We start from the raw sequence: 25970 nt of genomic DNA, 5'->3' as shown, positions 1-25970 counted from the left end.
AGTTTGGTGTACGGAGCTGTGGTTGATGTTATTTTTTGCGACTTTTGATGGCGTTTTTATTTCTATAATTTTTAGGACTGTGCGACCTTTTGATCACTTTTTATTTATTTTTTTTGAAATTACAAAAAAATGCAATTTTCGACTTTGGACGCTATTTTCCGTTACGAGGTAAAACGCAGTGAAAAACTGTTATTATATTTTGATAGATTGGGCATTTTCGGATGGGCGATACCTAATGTGTTTATGATTTTTACTGTTTATTAATATTTATATCAGTTCTAGGGAAAGGGGGATGATTTGAATTTTTTTATTATCATTTTTTTTTTTTTACTTTTTTTTATTTTTACTTTTACTATTTTTCAGACTCCCTAGGGTACTTTAACCCTAGGTTGTCTGATTGATCCTACCATATACTGCCATACTGCAATATGGCAGTATATGGGAATTTTACTCCTCATTCATTACAATGTGCTGATAGCACATTGTAATGAATGGGTTAAAATGAGACAGCTTCAGGCCTTCGTGAGACCCGAAGCTGTCATGGCAACGGATCGCCGCTCCCCGTGGCGTCATCAGGGAGTGACGATCCGCCCATGCGCCGTCATCTTTTTGAGGCTGACGGCAAAGCTGCGTGAAAGCACCTGTGATCAGTGCTAGCACCGATCGCGGGTGTTACCGGTCTCGGCCCTTGAGCCCTCTCCATGCACCGGGACCCGGCGCGCGCCGTACTATAGATCTTCACCAGAGGTCACAGTGGGCAGAGGGGTCCGTCTTTAACTAGGGGTCATCTGTAAGTCGGGTGTTCTTAAGTATGGGACCACCTGTATTTCTAAAATATATGATCTAGTAAAACAACTACAAAAAGGTGTGCACTTTAAAGGGGTTGTTCCTTGTTTTTACTATTTTACCTTATCTCCAGCATAAGCCATAACAGTCTGATGGATGTAGGTTCGATAACTGGGATCCCCACCAATCACTAAAAGGTGGTCCCTAACTGATGGAGCAGCCGATCAAGCAGGCACTTTGCCACTCTATGGCCATAGATAGCCAAATGCTATGCTCAGCATGGAATCATTTTTCTAGCCTTCTGGGCAATATTTTGTAATAGTGAATGCTCCATGTATAATACAAAAAAACCTTGCACTTTGTGATCCTGTTTTATTCATAAAGATGTGACTCAACTGAAAAGCTTCTACAATATGACATAAATACTCTATGTGTGATTTTATGAGGTTTATGTAAATTTTATAATATCCAGTGGGCAAAGTCCAGAAGACTATATATAGGATGGCTGCAGTGTGTAACTTCCTTTCACACTTGGCTTGTGCAATGGCTTTATCTATGCTACTACTTCTCCTCTTCTCAAATGTACATTCTCTGGTAAGTACATTCAGACTTACTAACTGTATATCAGATGATAAAGCTTCTACAGAGTGCAATTTTCCAATAAAAAATTGTGGTCAATACACAATTAATACACAATTAATATTAATGCCCAACAACTTAAGTTTTTCAGTTTCTGGTTTAGATTTTATTTATTCATTTTTTATTTTACTTTTTAGAATTGCTTTTAACTTTTTCTAGATGAAATGAACATGTTATCTATTCATCATTTAGACGCAGCAGTGATTATGGCAGATAATCTCTGACTGATATCTCATTCATGCACCCTACCAGCATAGCCCTAGCAAGGTGTAGAGAGCTGGGAAGTAGCAATCACCACATGTTTATGAGCCTTATTACACCCTAATTGACTCTGGTCTTGCTAATGTTCCCCCTCCCCTTATAGAGCTTCTACGTAATCTAACAAAAAAATAAATATTACATTTATTTTAAAAATAATTTCCTATTAAAAAAGCACTGTGTTCATACGTTGTTCTCTGGACAAGTTCAGAATGTACAATGCAGTTTGCCTGTGTATAGTGCTGGATGCACCAGAATCATGATTTCTGGCACCTGTTCTTCATAAATCTGGCGCTCCCTGCACTGGTCCAACAGAGTTCAACACTTTTGTTTGGTGCACCTTCAACATGGCGCGGGTGACACATTTCTGTCGGACTTTGCATGTTAAATCTGACGCACGGTCTGACTGAGCCCCCTAATTTATGTTGCATGATGTCTAGTGCAGGCACTTGGCAAACTTAGAACTGGTGCACGGCCCTTAGTAAATGGGCCCCAATGTTTGTTCAGCCATTAGAGTCTATTAGGGGCGGTTACCACATTATATGGCCATCCCCAGCCTCCACTGAACATATACTGTGCTGTAAATGTCCATATATTCTGAACAATAGGTGCAGAAAATCACAGCCTGCTCCCAATAGTAACTCCTCCCAATTTTAGAAGGAGAGGTTGAAACAGAGGATCTATTCAACTGTATAAGGATGAAACCATTCATGGCCATGGTCAAGTACCAACAGAAGTAAATGGGATTGTTTTTTCGGCGTTTATGTGCAGGGTGTAGAATACAGTGCAATATCCAAGATTTAAGCCATGAATTTTAATTTTACCTTTTCATTTTGCTACATTGTATGTAAATTCTATTTTGTTTTTCCTTCTTTTTTTTGGATTCCAAGAAATATAAACCAAAAGAATAGCAACTATAATAACTGTTTGTTTATTTTGATACATAATAACTATTATGTTTTCCCTTTTTTAGCCTGTACCTGATGTGATAGGTAAGTCTCATCAAGTGTATTAAGAATAGGATTGTTACATAAAAGTAACGGATCACAGGGATTAAGTGCTAATACCATAATGCAACTCTAACGTTTTTATAGCCATCTCATGGCATTCTCTTGGTTCCAACCATCACTGCTTTTGAACCAGTGCAGAACCATGCAGAGCCCCTCACACTGAATGATAACAAAGGATGGTCTGTGCACACACCTTACCCTGTAGATTGGTCACTCCTGTACATGCAGCATTATGATCATCCTCTAAAAAATCCACCCTTTTTCGCCACACGTTTTACATCCTACTTGCATGCTTCTTTAATTTCAGCAATCAATTCTCTAAACTCTTCCTTAGGAAACAGTTGTTGTGTTCCAAGTGCTGAGTGGCAGATGGTAACATAGCAGGGCCAGAGAACATTAGCGCAGCAAGTATTGACTGTTGAGAAGCCAAGTGGTCATGTGAAAGGGATATGGGACATAAATCAGTTCCAACCATTTATGCCCCCTACCTGGCACATAGTGTTAAGATTGCCAATGTCTTCTGCAGAAGGGAGGATGAAGGGAGGGGACTTGATACTGATCCCCTTGGTCTAGAGTTGTGTTATGAGCAGCTATTCCCTGGGTGTAAAGGGTGTAAAGTATCTGTGGGCAAGGTGCTCTGCCAGGTAGAAGAGACCAGATGTGGGATCCCATGGGCTGCCCCTGGAGTGGAGTACCAGTCCCAGGTTGTGGTAAGAGGATCCAGCAGTGTATTTTAAGGTGAATTTGGCCTGGAAAATGCAAATCTCAACTTAAATGTCTGCCCATGCTCACATCCAACCAACCCCCCACCATATACCACATTTGATGCTTTATTTTGTGATGTACTAGAAAATAAATTACATATTTATGATACAATAAAATTACCACTGATCAACAAACAACATGTCCTGGCTTACAAATACTGAGAAATAATAGAAACAACATAGGCTTAGTGTTTCTAAACAATTTTCTGGCTTTTGCAGGAGAAAAGGAGGGTTGTATAAACCTTGCACAATACGAGATGTGGCAGCCTGTGTTAGCAGAGTTCAATAAAACTTTATAGAGGAAACCCTTCCCTCCGTGCATGGCGTGTAATAAATCAAATTCTAGGATCTGACATTCAAATTATAGCAACAGCAAATGTCTACTTGTTTTGTAGCCCCCAGCATTGCCCAGTATAGTAAATAACTGCTCTTAGCTAAAACAAAATAGAAAGGGTTAACAAAAGCATATTTTGCACATAAATATCAGTCTGATCTGGTGGACTTTTCTGCTATAGTGAATACGACTTGCTTAAAGTGGCGGGAAAGAAGCCAAACTGTCAGAGAAGGCATAGTTAATCTCCCCCATTGGCTTCTGTAGTTTGGCAGTCAGGTTACTGACTTATTTTGGCAAATAATTGAAAAGTGCGGGATGAAAAATCACCCTCAAAATAAAGTCTATGTCGTTACCTGTGTCACAGGAGGCATCTCTGCAAAATTTTGTGATGCAATACTACTGATTTCTTAAGCAGACATACATGTTATACAGTAGAACAATATATCGATGATTTCAGCACTGGATGTGACTGGAGTATCAGAGATGATCTAATGGCATCTATCTATCTATCTATCACAAATTAAAAAAAGCTTTATTAGCATTGCAAAGGTATATGGTGAATAATGGGTGAGGGATGGGTGACATGGGGTGCATATCATTCCATGGTATATCACAGGTCTCTTAGCCTAAGGAAAGCAGTGACATATTCTACCACTATGGCCACGGTGGTCTCCTCTTCCCCCAGCAGGATGAATATCTCTTCTCCCTCCTCTGTGGAGATGAAGTCCGGGAGGAGATCTGAGAATCTCCTAAGTGAGTGTCCCTCACTGCTGAGTATTAGAACAGTGTAGCAGGAAGTGGACCTCATCCTCCTTCTGGTCCTGGCACTGTTGGCACAGTCTGCCCTCTGTCTCTGCCACCCGGACTCCATGGCCATGTTGTGGACACTCACTCTATGTTGTCTCTCTCTTGACTCTAGTAGATGGTAAACTTGTAGGATGATTCTATGGTGGCTCTCTGCATAAGTTCAGGCTTGAATACAATTTTACTTCAGTGGCATTATGAATTTATGGCGCATGTTAATCAAAATGACATAAGCTTTGACTTAAACTATAATAGTAGAAAATGGTGTTGTGGGACTTTATCTTGGTGTGTAAGCTCCAATCTGGGGTGCGTCTTATCTTTCAGCTGCTTAAGGTGAGAATTTAAATCTCCCCCCACCCTCTGAAAAGTAAGCAGCCAGTTCCCCAGCCTCAACACTTCCCCAAACACACTTAACGTCCATGCTGGGTCTAAATGTAAGTGTGACGGGTGCCCCCCGCTATCCATGTCACATACCCGTGTTCTTCTCCATGGCGCCCCGGCCCTCTACCCTCACTTACCTTTCAACAAGCCTGCTCCCATCCGGACTAGGCTGTGCACGCGTCCCCGCTCCCTAGGGAGCACGCACCGGCACTCGAGAATTTAACCCCTTAAGGATGCATCCATTAAGTAGCTTAAGGCTCAGCCCGATTTTCTGGACGCTGACATGCGTCGCTTTATATAGTTATAACTTTTGAACACTGTTACTTATCTAAGCGATTCTGAGACTGTTTTTGTTGTACTTCATTTTAGTAGTATATTTTGGCTGATATGTTTTGCGTTTATTTACAAAAAAAAAAAAATGAAGAATTTTTTGAAAAATTTGCCATTTTTGAAATTCGAAATCATTGCGTTTTCAGGCAGATAGATTTACCACCTAAATAAATTGCTGAATAACATTTCCCATACGTCTACTTTACATTTTCATCATTTTTGAAATGTCTGGATAATTTATTTTGATGTCACGCGGCTTACAAATCGAATATTGCTTTTACGGGTTTTCAGAATTGACTATTTTGGGGATAAATACAGTTTTGAATTACATTTTACATATTTAGCATCAAAACCCCCTGTATAACCAACCCATTTTCAAATCTGCACCCCTCACGCTTTCAGAAACAGCTTTTAGGAAGATTGTTAACCCCTTGAGATCTTTATAGTAATTGAATCAAAATGGAGGTGAAATTTAAAATGGTCAAAAGATGAAAAGAGAAAACCCACCATACAATTTGTTCTATAATTTCTCCTGAGTACAGAGACCCCCAACATGTGATTGTTTCTTGTTTTATGGGGGCACAGCGAGGCGCAGAAGGGAAGGAGCGCCCTTTTGTAGGCTTTAAAATATTCTCTTTTTTGTTATTGGGGCCATGTGACAGCATTTTTTTTTTGCGGGAGGAAATGTTTTTTCCAGTGTTACCATTTTGGGGTTGGTATCCCCTATTGTTGAAAATTTAGGAACTTTTTTTTGAGGGCAGGAGTAAAAAAAAAATTTTGGACTGGATTTTTTACTTCTTTTTTTTATGGTGTTCACCGTTTAGCCTAATAATCATGTTATCTTTTTTTTTTTTACGGGTCAATACGATTACGGGGATACCATACATGAAAATTTTTTACGTTTTACTAAATTTGTCAAATAAAACCCTAATGTGGGGAAAAATCTATCATTTTTGTATTGCCGTCTTCCAAGTGGCATAACATTGTTACTTTTTTGGCCATGGAGCTGATTGATGGCTTGTTTTTTGCGGGACATGTTGTACTTTTGCGGGACAAGTATCATTCTGGAGTACATATGTTTTTTTGATCACTTTTTATAGCATTTTTGTGGGATTAAATAGGTAAAAGTCGTAATTTTAGGAGGGTTTATAACAGATTTTTTTAACTGCGTTTATCCTGCGGGTTCAATAATTATTTACTGTTATTCTACGGGTTGTTACGGACGCAGTGTTACTATATATGTGGGGTTTGTGTTATGATTTAGACTTTTTTGCGTTATATGTCTCTTCAAATGTTTCGGGGCTTTTGGGCATTTTTATTGATTTCTTTCTTTATTTTTTATTGAATAACCTTTTTTTTTTACTTTCTCACTTTTTCCAGCATGGGACATGAACCAGCAATCATCTGATTGCTCGTTCATGATAATACTCTGCAATATTCATGTATTGCAGGGTAATAGCAGTGTAAGCCTATATACATGCATAGGCTGGCACTGTGCCAGTAAGAGGACCTCATAGACGCCATCTTACCGGCAGTTCTTGCAGGCAACACTGGGGTCCTGATCGGATCCCAGTGATGCCACAGCAACGATGCCCCCCCCCTGAAAACAGTTCGGGGGGCCGATCATGGGGGAAAACCCCCCCAGAGGCGTGTTAGATGCCGCAGTCGCACTGACCGTGAGGGGTAAGCAGTTCTTCCTTATAGACTGAAAGGTGTTCGGGCCTGAGGAGAGATCCTTGGAGCCTGAAGAGAATGTTTTGGATCAAACTCCCTTCCAAAGGTTTCTTGGGACCGAGAAGAGGGGGAGACCAGGAGGGGGGGGGGACTGTCATGGGAGCCCCTGCGATCCATGTCAGGGATTGCGGGCACACCCGTGTTCCTCTCCGTGGCGGCCCTGCCCCAACATTCACCTTCCCACGAGCCTGCTCCCGTCCAGACTAGGCCGCAGGCGCGACCCCACTCGAGAAATTAAAGGGCCGTTTTCTGCATTACTTCCTTGCCTGCCACCGCAGGCTAGTCGCACCTGTGGACTTAGATTCCGGTCCCAGGTGTTGGCTAGTACCATCTCCCACGGTGGTCCAGAGGGTCCACAGACCCAGTAAGTAATTTTTTCTGTAGCTTTCATTACACTATTCAAGTTGGCAGAGGTCATAATAAGGGATAGGAATCCAGGATAAAGAGAGGATGGGGCACAGAAGATCCAACTGTAAACAGTTAACCTTTTTCTGGTTATTTTCCACTGCTGTGGCGTCTCCATCTAATCACTGACCTGACTGCAGCTCTAAATGATAATAGGAAGGAAAAAGCGATCAGCAGAACCTGTGCACCAGAAGTTTATCTGGAGCTTAGTGCACAACCTGCAGGGTTATGGAGGATGTTGGGCTTTGCCGTCCACCTCATTCCTCATCCAAATCCCTGGCATGAATATCTAATGCAACAGGAGGACACTGACAGTAGCACAACAGGGAGAGGCGCCCGTGTGCACTCTACAAGTGTCTCACTAAGCTGCTGCAGGGACCACATACAGTACACTGTAAGGCCATACAGCAACAGTTCAGGACCCGTTGCTCGTTTCTAAATATCTGTAGTAGCTGTAGATAGCATCCTGAAAGTCCACAGTGCAGTTCACCCATAGTCTCCCTGTTTGGGCAGATTCAAGAGTCCTTGACTTGTAGCCAGAGTTCTCTTCTCCAGTCAGGATGCTGTTTGAAGTGAGTGTCTCAACTCGCCTCATGGCAGGTGCACCCCTGGTGTCGCTCACATGCTGATGACAATAGAAAAAGACTGCCTGGGCCGCAAACTCAAGCAGGAATAGATCCTGCTTTATAGTTTGCATCCAGGGCAGTCAGCTTAAGCACAGGGCCTTGGGCATGAGCCTGTAGCCATGTCCTGTAGCCATGGCCTCAAACATTGGTCATGTGCCTGAGGCCTTAATGAGAGAGATGTTCAGTTACCATGTGAGGCAATACACAGGATAGTATTGTGCTTCCCACCAGGACACTATGTAGCTTGTTCCCATGTTAGAAGCGTTGCTATCAGCAGATCTGCTATTGATAATATATGTGTAGGAAAGGTCACAATTTTTAAAGTTCCATAAAATTTCTGTAAAAAGTCCATTCTATTAAAAATGATGTTATGCACAGCAGATGTGTCATAATAAACATTAAATATTAACTTTTTCATGAATGATAGTGAGGTCAATGGACCAGTGATGGTTGAACTAGGCTTGCAGGCCAAAACTTTGGTTGCTTCTACTCAGCTAACAGACCTTTATTGTGTTATGGTTCTCATCAGATTTTTGGACTTCAAGATGTGGCAACTTTTTCCTTTTTTCCCCATTGAGTTCTAAAAAGATTTTAGCGAGGTTTTCATTTTTATCATAATAAAATTATTTTAATAGAATAAGGGAAAATTGGAGTTAATTTAAAAAAAAATTTTTATAACATATTTCAACTTTTTTGTGAATAAAGGGAACAGAAGGTGTGACAACTTCAATGTACCTATAACACACTGCTTCTATGGCCCTAAATTGGGGATAAAATTGTCAGGCCTAGGGTCCTTCACCTGGCTGCCATGCAAATGCATTGTGATCTCATCATGGCCCAGGGGTGCCTTTGCAGAGAGAATACACTGACCGATACTGATCACAGACTAATGGGTTAAATGGCCATGAATGGTGTGAACATAAATTGTGGTGCACTAAAGTTAATTTCTCACCACAACATACTATCCCTTCACGGTGCGCTTAAGAGTTAAGCTACAATTGTGGGTTACAGATCCCTTGCGGGCTACAGATCTAAGAAATGTCCCCATTCTTTAATATGAAAACCATAACAATACGCACTGTAATAGTAATATTAATAATAACACTCAGGGGCAGAGAGCTCTGTGCAAGTGCCATTGTCCAAGATAGTGGTGGATACATTAATTAAATATATATAAAATTTAAAAAGTTATGGCTTCTAGCAGATCATAGTAGCATAGAAGATAAGGTCGGAAAAAAGATGCAAAAAAGATGCAAGTCCATCAAGTCTAAGCAATAAGAATTAAACAAATGTTGTGGACGCCCCCTTGTCCTAGCCACAGGCCTAGGTATAAAAAGGTTTAAAAAATTTGAAAGCTAAATCCCATGCTCAGTCCAAATCAGTTGGCATGCCCCCCCAATTTCCGATCGCGTGCGACACAATCCCCTGTTAAACACCTGTCGCAATTCTACAAAACCCAAAAACGTCGGAAAATCCAATGAAAGCGCGGCTGCGGTTGTGGTCTGACCAGAGATTTGCCTAAGGGCAAAACTGTGTCTTTATCATGAGAATCTATTCCTCTCTTGATACATCCCATAATTTTATTTGCTTTAGCAGCAGCCGCCTGGCTCTAATAACTAAAATTAAGCTTACCATCCACCACACCTTTATAAGCTGCAGTTTTACCAAGTAATTGACTGTATAGAACATAATTGTATTTTTTGGTTTTATGGCCCAAGTGCATAACCTCACATTTATCTACATTAAACCTAATCAACCATTTCTCCACCCATTACTCCAGCTTCCACCAATTCCTCTGTGACGTTATACTATTGGCTTCGGTATTAATTACTTCCCAGAGAATATCAGATATTTATTGTCTATTCTGATAATCCATCAAAAAGAGCCCCTTCAATGTTAAATATTGGGGACAATTCTTATATTACACACTAGGGAGAAGAGAAAGTGAAAATTGTGGCCTCTATCAGGTGATATACTATTCTAGATGAGTACTTTCCAGAAGAAATAGCACTGATAATGCAGTTTCATAGACTGAAAAATAGCATAGGCCAGCCTGGATTGTAGTCAGAAATCATAGTATTTACCAAGGGACACTCCCAAGTATGAGGTAGGAGAAGCATTTAGGAACAAGGCAGAGGTCAAAGACTCAATCAATCACAAGTCAAGATTGCAATCAGTAACACAAAATTACAATCAGTTGCATCTAGTTACTGTGCAATGAGACACAGACATTGGCAACTAAATAACATTATACTATTGCAAGAGGTAATATATTATGCAGCAAGTAAATAGATAGGTCTTAAAATGTATGTGTTGAAAGCACGATATGAGCAAATTTGTAAAGAGCCAAATTGTTTCCAACCGGGGCATAGAGTATCCAACTGGCCCAAGTAAGGTCAATCATTGAACCAGGATGAAAGTGATGAAAATGAAAGGCACTTTGATGAATATAAGTAATTGAGGCTAACCTGTCTGGTCAGTGTAGCAGCAGTAGGTCTGTAAAAAGTACATTTATATTCTAGAATTGTGGCAACACAAAGGTATGGTTACACAGAAAAGTGCTGAAACATTAGCTTTAATATTGAGATGCACAAAGACACCTACCATGTGAGCATTAAAGCTGGAAGAAAATGGTCTGGTTCGAAGAATCCACCCAGAAGTCCCAGAAGTTAAGCGTGAAGACTGTAGCCTAGCCACACACTGCAATTATGGGATGGCAATATAATTACGGTAATCTAACACGGCACTCATGGGATCTTGATTGTTTTTTCTGTGATTATATGAATAAAATAAAGTATTAAAACATGAAAATAGAAAATGGTGTATAGGGCTGAATTAGATTTGGGGATTTTACTGTCTTTAATGATTTCTGGAGTCTATTCTCATCTTACCACTATGTCCGTTTAGAAAGAAATATCATACAACACTATAAGGCACAGAAACATTACAGCTCAGTTCCCAAGCAAAACACCATGTTTCTCATTTTATTCTTTCACTTCATATATTCTTAAAATATTATTGGGTGTCTATTTTTTTTTAAATTATACTTTATGGAAGCTTTCCCCCTATGAGCAGACCAAAAGTTCTAACAGGTATCACGTTGTTCCTGTATTTCCTTGCAGGATTGGAAAAACACCTCCCTCTCTACACTGATATTACTGACATAAATAAAGGTACGTGGTCTATTACTTTATAAAAAAGTCTTAATAAAATTCTTTCTTAAAAATTTGTTCTAGCAGAAGTGCAATATAAGTACCAGATATAGTGTAATTGTTCTTCATCTTCATCCATGAAAAAACAACCCATGGAAGTAGGTTTTACCTTCCAATAAGGTCCACGATTATCGAGCCTATTTATTCCGAAAAATGGTCTGACCTTAGTCTCAATTGTTTTCTAGTACGATGAATAATTTATAGTGAATCAATAGTGAGATGACCAGACCTGTGCAGATTAGTATCAAATCTAGCATGCAAAATTATTTAAAAACATTCTTATAAATGTCTTTCGTATGTGTTTCAGGTCTGGATTTATTTGAAGGAGACATTAAAGTAGATGAAGTAAGTAACTTGCTGTTTTATATATTTATATATATTTATATATGACCAGGATTGAGTTCACAAACATAGACTGTGTATACCAGGAACCAGTGTCATTAAAGGGAACCTGTCAACAGGAGCCCTTTTTCTGGCTCCCTCGTGTCCCCTTAGAGAATAGTGTAAACATTGCCAAAGGGTTTTTATAGGTTCCCTTTAAATTAAGATAATTCCCAACCATTTGGATAGCTCTCACTAGTGACCAAAGAAGACTGTCTGTACTATTTGGTTTAATCTCATCCTGGAGCCTTTTAAATGAAAGAATCTTTAGTAAAGATCCTAGTGAGAGCACTTTTGGCAGGACTTAAAGGGAACCTACCACCACAGATCTACCTATAAAGGGAGATCGGGTGGTAGGTGGATGTATAGTACATGAGAATAGCCCTTTTAAGGGTTAATCCTCGCGTCCCCGCAATTTTTAATAACTTTTATTCCCCCAATATGTAAATTTTCTAAAGAGGCTACTGGGACGTGGAATAGCTGGAGCTGAGGCTACAAGGCGCGGCTACTCCACGCCCCAGTAGCCTCTTCGATCCTCCTAGCAGGAATGTTCGTCTTACAGCTCCTCGTAGCTGCCCGCTCTCATCCGAGAAACCTGCTGTCTGTACATGCGCAAAACAGCAGGTCTGCGAATAAAAGTTATTAAAAAAATTGCAGGGACCCATATATAGATCCATCTACCACCTGATCTACCATCATAGGTAGATCTGTGTTGGTAGGTTCCCTTTAAGCCCTGCCAAAAGTGCTCTCACTAGGATCTTTACTAAAGAATCTTTCATTTAAAAGGCTCCAGGATGACATTAAACCAAACAGTACAGACAATCTTCTTTGGTAAGAAGTGGTAGGTAGGTTCCCTTTAAAAATAACATATGAGCTGAAAAAGTAGTATGGTCAATAGCTAACTGTGTGGTCCAATGACTCCAGGTTTAAACTGCTGGGGAAGTGGGAGGGGAGTTAAAAAAAATCTAAAATGTTTTCATTTTTTTCTTAAAAAAACAAACAAATTTAAAAATCCAAACAAATGGATAAATACCACAAGACACATACTGTTGTAGGCTCCATGATACTTGAATGTTGTTAACACGGCAAAGTTGCAGGAGGTATTTAAATCTCGGCATGTGGGCACCGCCATATTGGATTTGGTCGCCCCTCTGATGACATCACAGGTTACCATGACTTCAACAGTCGCCATGACAGCCTCGGGTAATACAAAGATTGACCAATTTTAACCCATCTATTACAATGTGTGATTTACACAGTGTAATTGATGATGTGTAAAATCCTCATATACTGCCATACTGTAGTAGGAAGTCTGAAAAATAGTAAAAAAAATAAACCAAAGTTAATTTAAAAAAACCTAAAAATTCAAGTGACCCGCACTTTCCCTACAAATGATGTAAATATAACAAAACTGTAAAAATCATAAACATGTTAGGTATCGCCGCATCCCAAAATGTCCGATCTATCAAAACATAATAACTTTTTTTAAGGCGTTTAACCCTGTAACGGAAAATAGCGCCCATTTTGAAAAATTGGAAAAAAAATATAACTGAAAATGATCAAAAGGCTGTACAGTCCTTAAAATGGTAGCATTAAAAAAATTACACCACAAACAGTATGAAAAAGTTATTAGCACCAGAAGATGGCAAAATGACGATTTTTTTGTACAGGAGGTTTTAATTTTTTTTAAATGTATGAAAACATTATAAAACCTATATAAATTTGGTATCCTCGTGATCGCACTGACCCAAAGAATAAAGCAGACATGTCATTTGGGGGCGCACAGTGAAAGCCGTAAAATCCAAGCCCACAATAAAATGCTTTTTTTTTACCAATTTCACTGCATTTGGAATTTTTTTCCTGCTTCCTTGTACTTGGCATGGAATATTTAATGCAGTCACTATGAAGTGCAATTTGTTTAGCAGAAAACAAGCTGTCACAGAGCTCTTTACATGAAAAAATAAAACAGTTATAGATTTTTGATGGTGGGGAGTGAAAAATGAAAATGCGAAAACAAGTCAATGTCCACCCTTGCAGCATGGCTAAGATTATAAACCCAAGTAGAATGGGGTTTGTATTAGGGTTAAGCCTAATAGTCATTGCTAGGGTGACAAAGCTCTTTATGCAACCATGACCTTTGCAAGAAAAGATACCCTGTGTCACAAAGAATGTACTGTACACTTTTATGATCACTATAAAAGTGAAAACTTGTCACAAAATTTGAAATAAAAAGCTATTTCAGGTAACTAGTATTTCTACATCTTTTGATGCAAGGCACATTTCATAGTCATACATTTAATACATATTAAAACCATGAGCAAAAAAAAGGTACAATATGGGTTTTTTGGTGAACGTATTCTGCTACTTTTATAAGGTATATGGACAAAAAGGAAAATTGCCATATACAATAAAGTCAGAATGAGGATAAATATTACAGAGCCGTAATGTATCATGTGTAGTGAGGCAAGGAGAGAAGTCTCATGGCAATAATAGAATGGCTAATTGTACAGTCATGGCCAAAAATTTTGAGAATGATACAAATGTACATTTTTACAAAGTCTGCTGCATCAGATTTTATAATGGCAATGTGTATATTCTCCAGAATGTTATAGAGTGATCAGCTTAACAGCAATTAATTGCAAAGTGAATATTTGCCTAGAAAATGAAAACTTTTTCCCCGAAAACACATTTCAACTTCATTGCAGGCCTGCCTTAAAAGGAGCAGCTAACATCGTTTCAGTGATTGCTCCAGTAACACAGCTGTGGGTGTTGATGATGACAGGGCTTGAGATCAATCTGTCATGATTAAAGAGGACCTGTCACCCAATTTATTGGCACTAGGAGCTGCTTACTAAAGTAAGCAGCTCCTAGTGCTCGATCAAACGCCGCATTGTTAGAGTGATAGCGTTACTGGAAACCTCCGGTAACACTATCAAACACTGTGGCGGGGTACGATGTAATTGTCGGACAGCTCGCAAAGCTGTCCAACGTATTCATGAGGGGGCGGGGTTGGGGCATGGCTAGGGGCGGTGACTGCCGCCTAGCACGCGGCAGTCACTGCCGGCCTATGGAGCTAGCGGGGCCGCCCCCTCATGAATACATTTGCAAGCTGTCCGATGATTACACTGTACCCCGCCGCAGTGTTTGATAGCGTTACCGGAGGTTTCCAGTAACGCTATCACTATAACACTGCGGCGTTTGATAAAGCACTAGTGCCGAAAATTTTGGTGACAGGTCCTCTTTAAGTAAGAATCACACCACTGGGCGCTAAAAGGAGGTTGGTGCTTGGCATCATTGTTTCTCTTCTGTTAACCATGGTTATCTCTAAAGAAACACGTGCAGTCATCATTGCACTGCACAAAACTGGCCTAACAAGGAAGAGTATAGCAGCTAGAAAGATTTCACCTCAGTCAACAATCTATCGCATCATCAAGGAATTCAAGGAGAGAGGGTCCATTGTTGCCAAAAAGGCTCCAGGGCACCCAAGAAGGACCAGCAAGCGCCAGTACCATCTCTTAAAAGTGTTTCAGCATCGGGATCGGGCTACCAGCAGTGCAGAGTTTGCTCAGGAATGGCAGCAGGCAGGTGTGAATGCATCTGCACGCACTGTGAGCCTGTGGAGACTCTTGGAGCAAGGCCTGGTGTCAAGGAGGGCAGCAAAGAAGCCACTTCTCTCCAGAAAAAACATCAGGGACAGACTGATATTCTGCAAAAGGTGGACAACTGAGGACTGGGGTAAAGTCATTTTCTCTGATGAATCCCCTTTCCGACTGTTTGGAACACCTGGAAAGGTCACCAGGAACACATGGACAAGGTGAGCGATACCACCAGTCTTGTCTCATGCCAACTGTAAAGCATCCATTCATGTGTGGGGTTGGTTCTCAGCCAAGGGAATCGGCTCTCTCACAGTCTTACTTAAAAACACATCTATGAATAATGAATGGTACCAGAATGTCCTCCAAGAGCAACTTCTCCCAACTGTCCAAGAGCAGTTTGGTGATCAGCAATGCCTTTTCCAGCATGATGGAGCACCTGCCATAAAGCAAAGGTGATAACTTAATGGCTCAGGGAACAAAACATAGAGATTTTGGGTCCATGGCCTGGAAATTCCCCAGATCTTAATCCCATTGAGAACTTGTAGTCAATCATCAAAAGACGGGTGGACAAACTAAAACTAAGAAATTGTGACAAAATGCAAGCACTGATTGTGCAAGAATGGACTGCTATCAGTCAGGATTTGGTCCAGAAGTTGATTGAGAGATGCCAGGGAGAATTGCAGAGGTCCTGAAGAAGAAGGGTCAACACTGCAAATATTGACTTCCTGCATTAACTCATTGGGGCAGATTTATCAAGTGTCTGAAAGTCAGAATATTTCCAGTTGCCCATGGCAACCAATCACAGCTCAGCTTTCATTTTACCAGTGCTCATGAATATTTTAAAGGGGAGCTGTGATTGATAAATCTGCCCCATTCTGTCAATAAAAGCTTTTGTTACTCATAACATGATTGCACTTGTATTTCTGTATGTGATAGAAACATCTGACAGACACACATAAAAACCAGAGGCAACAGATCATGTGAAAATATTTGTGTCATTCTCAAAACTTATGGCCATGACTGTATTAGTACAGGTGAAAGCAAATGAGAGCACTATGTGGTATGTGTGCATGCATAACTAATTCCCGGTGGTTTTCTGGAAACTTTCTGACTCCTTCTCTGTCTTCTCTCCACCTTCTTCTTTACACCTGGTAGTTATAAGTAATTGGTCTGGGGTGCATAAATTGCAGACCTAAAGTCTCTCAGACCTTGTTCGGCAGTGCATTCTTTTAAGTGTGTCTATAAGTGCACAATAGAATTAGAGCAGAATTGAACCAGAAGTGAACAAAAGGTGGACTTGCAGTAATAGAATGTACTGTCGTGAATGGCCCCACTGTAGGTGACTGCCTGTGCATCTGCTCCGGTTCCACCTACCCCACCCCCTGCCATGTGCCACCAGCTTGGCACTCAGGCTGTCACCCCCTTTTTTAGTACCCAGCCAATCAGGAGCAGCAGGGGCTCCATATTGCATGACTTGGTGCAACATAGCGCCGGAACTGGAACCTGGCAGCCAAGAACAACAGTTATGGCATCATCAGAGCACCTGAAATGTAAATGATCACTACCAATGCCTTACCGCAAGTCAGGAGGAACACTATACCACGGCTCCAGTGGAAGGCAGCAACACGCAGCTTAACCGTCGGTATATGGCAAAAGTGGAGCTATTGGCAGTGACTCTTCTGCCAAACCAATAGCAGCACATCACTGTTTCACCCCAATCATCATTAGCATTGCATTGCTACCCCTTATGCGTGTCTGTCTAGCTTGTGTCTATTTGTTATTGTCACTATTGTATTTCGTACTGTAATTCTTTCACCTTATGTAATGTAATTTGGTCTTGTCAACTTGTACTGTGCTGTAACAGTTTTTTGAAACTAAGGAACTAGCAACAAGTGAGAACGCGCCTCTCGTAGTGTGTGTATGTAACTGCAACATTAAGCCAGTCTCTGTATGTGACAACTATGTACAAAACAATTTCTCCCCAGGGGATCAATAAAGTACTATCATATTGTATAATAACTATGGCTTTTATTCTACAGGGAAGCAAAAGAAACACAATAACTGGAAGTAAATACAGGTGGCCCCTTACTGTACCATATTACTTAGAAGATAATCTTGGTATGTCTTATAGTTCTTGCTAATTGGCTATACACTAATGGGCTTTTTAATAGACTAATTATCAATTCTATATACAAAATAGGTCCAATTCGCAAACCTCACTGAAACCCTTCCTCTTAAAACATAATCTTTATTATGACAAGCTATTAAAATGAAGAGCACTATCCTATCAATAAACTTAAAAATGATTAAAAATCTACAGTACATGTGAAGTTTGTTATTTATTATTTTACACAGTGTGTTGTGGGGAAAAAATAACATATATTGATTTAGGAGTAATCCTGTGTTGCAAACATTGCTGCCTGCGTTCAATTCAAAATGATGTTTACACTATTATAATAACTGCACCTTGCTGCATATTCAGTAAAGTGTTAAAGGGGTTTACGCATCTCAATCCCCTAGTGATGTTAACACAATAAAGATAATTTTAACCCCCTTACTTGCTCAGTGTAAGATTCCAGGGTGTGGGTGGGGACTCTCTAATCAGACACATTACTGTATCATCCATCCAGTTATGTGGGGTGACAGTGTGTTTACATTATCAGAGTACAGATGTATATGCTCTTTCATCTGGCTACTGACATTGTACTAACACACTGACACAAAGAGAAATGAGACAGATCAGACACTGTTACATTGTTACACTATGAGCTCTGCTACATCTCACAGATATGTGTCTGCATCCCCCTTCCCTCATATCACTTATCTTCTTGTAGTTTGTAGCCTCTCTCTCTGCTCATGATTTCCTAGTGTCTCTGAGCTCTTTGCAGGGGGTGTGCAGGGCCGGCTAAAGGATTTAGTGGGCCCCTGGGCGACAGAGCCTTAGTGGGCCCCTTTATGGGCCGACCTCTAGTAGTCACACTGCCCCCCCCGCATACACATAACTCCCCTCCCCCTGTATACACTCTGCCCCCCTCCTCCCCCTTTATACACACTGCCCCCCACCCCTGTATACACCCTGCCACCCCCTCCCCCTGTATACACACTGCCACCCCTCCCCCTGTATACACACTGCCACCCCTCCCCCTGTATACACACTGCCCCCTCCTCCTGTATACACACTGCCCCCTCCTCCTCCTGTATACACTCTGCCCCCCTCACCCTGTATACACACTGCCACCCCCTACCCCTGTTAACACACTGCCACCCCCTCACCCTGTATACATCCTCCCCCCCCTTCTCCTCCTGTATACACTCTGCCCCCCTCACCCTATATACACTCTGCCCCCCCTACTCCTCCTATATACACACTGCCCCCCCTCCTCCTATACACACTTCCCCCTCCTCCTATATACACACTGCCCTCTCTCCTCCTATATACACACTGCCCCCCCTCCTCCTATATACACTCTGCCCCCTCCTCCTCCTGTATACACTCTGCCCCCTCACCCTATATACACTCTGCCCCCCCTCCTCCTCCTATATACACACTGCCCCCCTCCTCCTATATACACACTGCCCCCCTCCTCCTATATACACACTGCCCCCCTCCTCCTCCTGCATACACACTGCCCCCTCCTCCTATATACACACTGATGCAGCTCTCTCCGTGTGGTCACTGCTTTTTCCGGCAGGTCATGTGACCATGACGTCATCACAGGTCCTTCAGCCTGTGGAAAAGCAGTGACTGCAAATCTTCTCATCGCGATCTGTGTCCGGAGGACACAGATCGTGATGAGAGAGGGAAGAAATCTCCCGAGCAGTGGGGCAGATGTCCTGCTGATCCGGGGAGATCCAGGGGCCCGAGTGGGCCCCGGCACTTGCCCGGGTTAGCCGGGTGCTGGCGCCGGGCCTGGGGGTGTGGCTACAGTTCACACAGCAGAGACAGACAGAAATCTCATCTGCACAATGCAAATCCTTTGTACAGCAGGACTGATAGAGACAGGTTGTAATTATATTGTTAAATGCTGCATTTTTGTTAATTACAGTGAATTAGAGAATGTGTTATTTTGTTGTCCTGAGTACATAAAAGAAACTTGTTTTTGTGGGAATACCCCTTTAACTGATCCTTAGAGTATCCACAATTGAGTCACTACCTTGAGAATATCATACTATCATCCCTCATCTCACTGTGTGTTTGACATGACATACACAGGACTGCCCCCCCCCCCATGCCACCATTTATTGCTCTCTTGATTCTGTACTGCATTGTCTTGGTTTTGACCCATATTTGTACAATTGTACTGTGCTTATTTGTCCTGCTTTTGTTCCGTTGTTTTTACTTCAGTGCAGAAAGTTAACCCCTTCCCGCCAGAGCCATTTTTCATTTCTGCGTTTTCATTTTTCACTCCCCACCTTCCAAAATCTATAACTTTTTTATTTTTCCATGTACAGAACTGTGTTATGGCTTCACAATGGTGGTAGTTAATATTCCATGCCATGTACTTGGAAGCAGGAAAAAAATTCCTGCAAAAAGTGCAGTGAAATTGGTAAAAAACGCATTTGTGACATATTCTTGTGGGCTTGGATTTTACGGATTTCACTGTATGCCCCAAATGACATGTCTACTATATTCGTTGGGTCTTTTACTTTTACAATTACGGGGGATACCAAATTTGTGTAGATTTTATAATGTTTTCATACATTTACAAAATTAAAACCTCCTGTACCAAAAAAATTTTTGGATTTTGCCAGGCTTTGGCACTAATAACTTTTTTATACTTTGGTATACAGAGCTTTGGGAGGTGTCGTTTTTTGCGTCTTTTGATGATGTTAACAATGTTATCATTTTCAGGACTGTACGACCTTTTGATCACTTATTACTTAATACTTTATAGAATTTAAAAAATTTTTAAAAATGGCAAAAAAGTGCCATTACCGACTTTGGGTGCTATTTTCCATTACGGGGTTAAACGCGTGAAAAGCCGTTTTAAATTTTGATAGATCGGGCATTTTCGGACGTGTCAATACCTAATGTATTTATGATTTTTATTTATTTTTATTTATATGAGTTTATTTATATTTATATCATTTTTAGGGAAAGGGGGGGATTTGAGTTTTTAGGTTTTTTATTATAATTTTTTTTTACTTTTTAAAATTTTTATTTTTACTATTTTTCAGACTCCCTAGGGCAGAGGTCCCCAACCTTTTTTGCACCAGGGACCGGCTTTAAGCTAGACCAGTTTTCCATGGCCCGGTGGGGGTGGGGGCGGGGCTTTGGTAATATGGGGTGGGGTTATGGAGGGGTGGAGCTTATAAATAAGATATCAGGGAGTGTCCGGACCAGATCCATCATATTGGTTTGGTGTAAAAATAAAGCAATGCAAAATGCATACAGAATACCGCCATGTAGTATAAAATGCATACAGCGTATCGCCATGTAGTATAAAATGCATACAGCGTATCGCCATGTAGTATAAAATGCATACAGCGTATCGCCATGTAGTATAAAATGCATACAGCGTGCCGCCATGTAGTATAAAATGCATACAGCGTATCACCGTGTACTATAAAATGCATACAGCATACCGCCATGTAGTATAAAATGCATACAGCGTATCACCATGTAGTATAAAATGCATACAGAATACCGCCATGTAGTATAAAATGCATCCAGCGTGCCACCAAGTAGTATAAAATGCACACAGCATGCCACCAAGTATTATAAAATAGATACAACGTACCGCCAAGTAGTATAAAATGCATACCGAGTACTGCCATGTAGTACAAAATAGAAGCCCTGATAAATATAACAAATGCTGCATATACATACAGCATATATACACATAAACAAACAGTAGATACAGCATATACACACACATACATACACACACATCTATACATACTTATAGATACACATATATGTATACACACATCTATACATACACATATATGTATACACACACATCTATACATACTTATACATACACATATATGTATACACACACATCTATACATACCTATACATACATACATAGAAGTTACCTTACCGTACTCTTTTCTTTCTTACCCTGCCTTGTCCTCCGGCGGGGGGCTGGAGCCTGGGGGAACCGGAGCCTAGGGAGGCTGTCTGGAGCCTGGGGGGGGGGTTGACCGGAGCCGGGGGGCGGCAGAGCGGAGGAGGGGGTAGCTGGTAGCTTAGGGTAGTATGCAGGGAGTGGGGGAACCCGGAGAGGACAGGTGGGGCTGCAGTCAAGGGGATGTTCCGGGAGTTCACAGGTGCCGGCCGGCAAGCAGGCGGATGTGCTGCCGGCGGTCATGTGGAAGTGCCGCGCTGCAGTGCGGGAGGGTAAATGTGCCGGCAGGCGCAAGGGTACATGTGTCGGCGCAAGAGGGGGGAAGTACCGGGCGCCTGTCATGGGGAAGTGCCGGCTTGCGGGACAGGTACATGTGCTGGCGGTGGGCGAGAGTATGTGTCCACCGGCGGGCTGGAGCCCGGTGCTGCGTCGGGGGGTGGGCGCAAGGTGCCGGACGGAGGGCTGCAATGTGGTCCCGTCCGGTGCGGGAGCTCAGTGCTGGCCGGTGCCGCCCCTGCGCGGACCGGCTGATAAACTCCAACGGCCCGGTCCTGGTCCGCGGACCGGCGGTTGGGGACCTCTGCCCTAGGGTACTTTAACCCTAGGTTGTCTGTATGATCCTATCATATACTGCCATAATACAGTATGGCAGTATATGGGGATTTTCCTCCTCATTCATTACAATGTGCTGATAGCATATTGTAATGAATAGGTTAACACGAAGCAGCCTCGCGTCTTCGGGCGATGGATCGCCGCTCCCTGATGATGTCACTGGCACCGATCGTGGGTGTTACTGGTAAGCTTTTGCTGCAATATGCAGCAAAGACTTACTGGCTATGCAGAGGGCTCAGCCTCCATGCACCCGCACGTAGCATTGTCACATGTCGGTAAGGGGTTAAACAGTTGTCACCTACTGTTTATGGTAGGATCAACAAGTAGGTAGGGACAGTTGGGCCAGTCAAATTCCAGTGCTCACTGTCCTTGTGTCTTTTTATTTTCCATCTTATTGTCTGTTACCAAACAGAAGCATTACAATTAACTTGTGCCTGACAAAGATATTTTTCCTGTGTATTTCCTCTAATAACAAACTATTTTTAACTGAGTTTCTAGTATTTATTTCCAATTTGAATTTTAATTTAAGTTACCTATATTTCAATAAATTATTGAAGTAATTTTTGAAACTTGCTTAATTGCTCCTTCTTGGTGAATTGGATAACTACTTATTGCTGTCCATAAATTGTGGGGAAAGAACAGGGTTTTTTTTTTTTAAATCTTTTTTCAATCATAATGGGGCACATTTACTAAGGGTCCGCAGCCGCGAATCCGTCGGGTTCTTCCCGAATATTTCCGCTATGCGCTGTATTTCACGGGATTGTGGCGCACGTGATCGATTTTTGGCGCAATCCCAACTTTCACGCGACAGAAATCGGGGGGGCGTGGCCACCGGCCAACCCGAAGGATTCGGAAAAATAGCGGAATTTAAAAAGCCATTTGTGTCGCAAGATCAAGCACTGACATACACCAGAAAAAAGCAGGTGAACTTCGGTGGACCTCGGGGCAGCAGCGACACCTGGTGAATATCGGCGCACGGACCTCAGTGAATCCCGGCAGAACCCGAATCAGCGCCGGAGAACCCGCCGCTGGATCGCGACTGGACCGGGTAAGTAAATGTGCCCCAATATGTGAATGTCATACATACATATATTTATTCTTGCCTGAGAAGAATACCTCAAAACCATTAATTCATATTTTTAAAGAATTGTAAATAAAGATGTATGGTTTTAAGGTATTCTACTCCACAAAATTTAGTAAATTACAACTTTAATCTACATCTCTCTATATTATCTGTTTCTATCTATCTACATAAAAAGGGTTTTCCCAGCTCCGCATTCATATTTAATGGAATTCATCTGCCTTATATACACATTTCTTCAATCTCACGTTATTAAATCAAATGTTCATGTGTGAAGACATTTTCCCATAAATGTAGCCTTCCCTTGGATATGACCACAAAACTCTCTTCCAGTGGTGGCCAGCCATGCACTATTGTTACCTTACAGACCACTTGGTTGCAGCGTTCATTACCACGGGGCGGCTGGGGAATATGCAGAAGCTTACAGCCATTTCATATGCAATGACAATTAGTTTCTTTGTGCAATCACTCCAGTAGCGGTGGTCATATCCAGGGACAACAATCTTGTTTTTAAGGGACAACATGACATTTATGGGAAACTATCTGCACACATTTACATTTTTAATAAAATCCAACTGAATAAATATGAGAGATAAATTTAATAAAAAGGCAATGCACAGATGAGAAAACCCCTTTAAAGGAAATCTACCACTTAAAAGTGGTAGTTTTTCACACAGATACATGGCACCAGCTCAGGGTGAGCTGGTGCCGGAACATATTTTCATTAGTATAATAAAGCCAGTATGAAAGATTTTAATGTTAATTTAACTTATATCTCGGCACAGCGCACCATGCTAAATTGCTCATGCGCGAGTGTGCTGGAGAGCTCGGTGACATCACCGACTCTCCGGCACTTCAGAATCTGGCGCAAGCACGGGCGCGCGCATAGTGCGCCGTGCCCTAGTGCGGTGCGCCGGACGAGATATAAGTTATATTAACATTAAAATCTTTCATACTGGCTTTATTATACTAATGAGAATATGTTCCAGCACCAGCTCACCCTGAGCTGGTGCCATGTATCTGTGTGAAAAACTACCACTTTTAAGTGGTAGATTTCCTTTAAGTATTTAATTATAGTATTTATACACAATTTTTATTTACTGCTTTTACCTACAGCATTTACTGTATCTATCTTTTAATATTTATCCATTCACCTATTGTTTATAGCAGTGGTGGCGAACCTATGGCACAGGTGCCAGAGGTGGCACTCGGAGCCCTCTCTTTGGGCACCCAGGCCATCGCCCAGCACAAAGGTCTCCAGGACTCCAGACCTGAATCAAAGCGGTGTGAAGAGAGCTTGATTATCATTGTAGCCTCTTCTCTGGAACCATAATTCCACCACTGTTAAGAGGACGTTAGAGGGAAACTACAACAACAATCCAAATTTCTCCTTCTTTCTCTTGTATTGGTGTAATCAGGGCGCCAACACGTTTGAAACCTGTGAATTACTTTAAATTGGCATTTGGCACTTTGTGAAAATATCTGTCTTTTGCTTGTAGTTTTGGCACTCAGTGTCTAAAAGGTTCGCCATCACTGGTTTATAGGATAGAATCTATATTTTGTTGCATTTTCTTTTTGTAATTTTCTCCAGGCCTGTGATAAAATAAAACTCTATTTGCTTTAACCCTAACATAAAAAGCTATATGTGACTTTTTTCCTTGACCAGCAGTAACAATTTAGATGTCACAAATTGGAAAGAACTGTAAGTGGGTGGTGCCTAGTAGTTTGTCCCATGATCAACTGCAAGTTAGGAATGGTGAAATACTCAGTGCCGTAGGAGATTTTTATGGTACAATTTATATATTTAGCCAGTTAAATGCCAAACTAAACATAAGACAGGATTGCAGTACCTGCAGCATACAAGAGGATTTACTAAGCTACTGTAAATGTGTATTATCCACTTTTTCAATGTATGTGGCAAGGGAGAGCAACTTAATGAGTGACTTTCATAGTATAATAGTAGAAAAGATTGAAAAAGTGTTGATCAATAAGAAGGCAGAAAACCCTACAAGGCTTAGCTAAATTCCCCCAAAGTAGGTAAAAATTCCTTCTTGACTACAAGGACTATGCTAATTCTGAAATTTAGTAACAGAATATGATTGGTTTTACCTGCAATGTTATTACAGACAATTTACATTATATAACTCTTTCCATTAAGAGACAAATGCCAAAGCTGTTATCCTGAAAGCATTTGAGCGCTTCCGACTGAAAACATGCATCAACTTCAAGCCATGGAGTGGTGAAAAAAACTACATATCTGTCTTTAAAGACGATGGGTAAGCATTTACAGCAAGTGTCTAATACCATCTATGAATACTGGATGGGGTAACGACTTATGGCAGAAAGTACATCAACACGTAGACTTATTTATTTAGCTGCAATATCTTCGGAGGCACTGGACAGAGTTGTCACTCACACCTTCTACGTTGACTTATTGAGCTATGAGCACACAGGGGGATATTTATCAGTGTTTCTGCGCCACGTCAACTAGCACTTGCCATTACTTTCCCCAATCCACCACCTTCACATCAGTGGGGTCTGAAGGGGCTTAATGGGTGGAGGAGGGTAACGGCTGGCTTAGGGCTTTCCTCTCACATGTGAAAAATCACAGCTGCAATAAACTCTGCAAAGAACCCACTGGATACATCAAAAGGACAAAAAACAACAAATAATTTCACATAACCTTTCAAACCATTTGTGCCCCTAGTTTATGAAGTTTCAGCTGTAATTGATTCAACCTAAAAACATTTTGAAAACAGTCATGTCATTTAGCAGATAAACATGTTTATTCCATCATTGTGGTATTGGAGCACTATGGTTTGCTGGTATGTGGGATCGACAAAGGGGAGCGACAGGGGAGTAGTTATAATGCAAAGATCTAAGAACACAGCAGTGTAAGTAGACTCCCCTAGACCCCAAGTACTGCTACAATCCTAGAATATA

At 41.3% G+C, this 25970-nt stretch overlaps 1 protein-coding gene across 1 annotated transcript in view; it reads left to right on the top strand.

Moving 5' to 3' along the window:
• Positions 1-1327: 1327 nt before the first annotated feature.
• Positions 1328-25970, top strand: part of LOC140134009 (meprin A subunit beta-like) — a 64506-nt gene continuing 39863 nt past the window's right edge. The window contains exons 1-6 of the mRNA XM_072154679.1: positions 1328-1380; positions 2657-2675; positions 11194-11244; positions 11591-11628; positions 17300-17378; positions 25186-25303. Of these exons, the coding sequence (XP_072010780.1) occupies positions 1330-1380; positions 2657-2675; positions 11194-11244; positions 11591-11628; positions 17300-17378; positions 25186-25303 (356 nt within the window). The 5' untranslated portion in view covers positions 1328-1329. The remainder of the gene's footprint in view (positions 1381-2656; positions 2676-11193; positions 11245-11590; positions 11629-17299; positions 17379-25185; positions 25304-25970) is intronic.

Source organism: Engystomops pustulosus, chromosome 5 (genome assembly GCF_040894005.1).
Source record: "Engystomops pustulosus chromosome 5, aEngPut4.maternal, whole genome shotgun sequence".
In the NCBI taxonomy this organism is placed as follows: Eukaryota; Metazoa; Chordata; class Amphibia; order Anura; family Leptodactylidae; genus Engystomops; species Engystomops pustulosus.
Note: the sequence above shows the minus strand (reverse complement) of the source record. Positions and strands in the feature narration are given on the sequence as shown.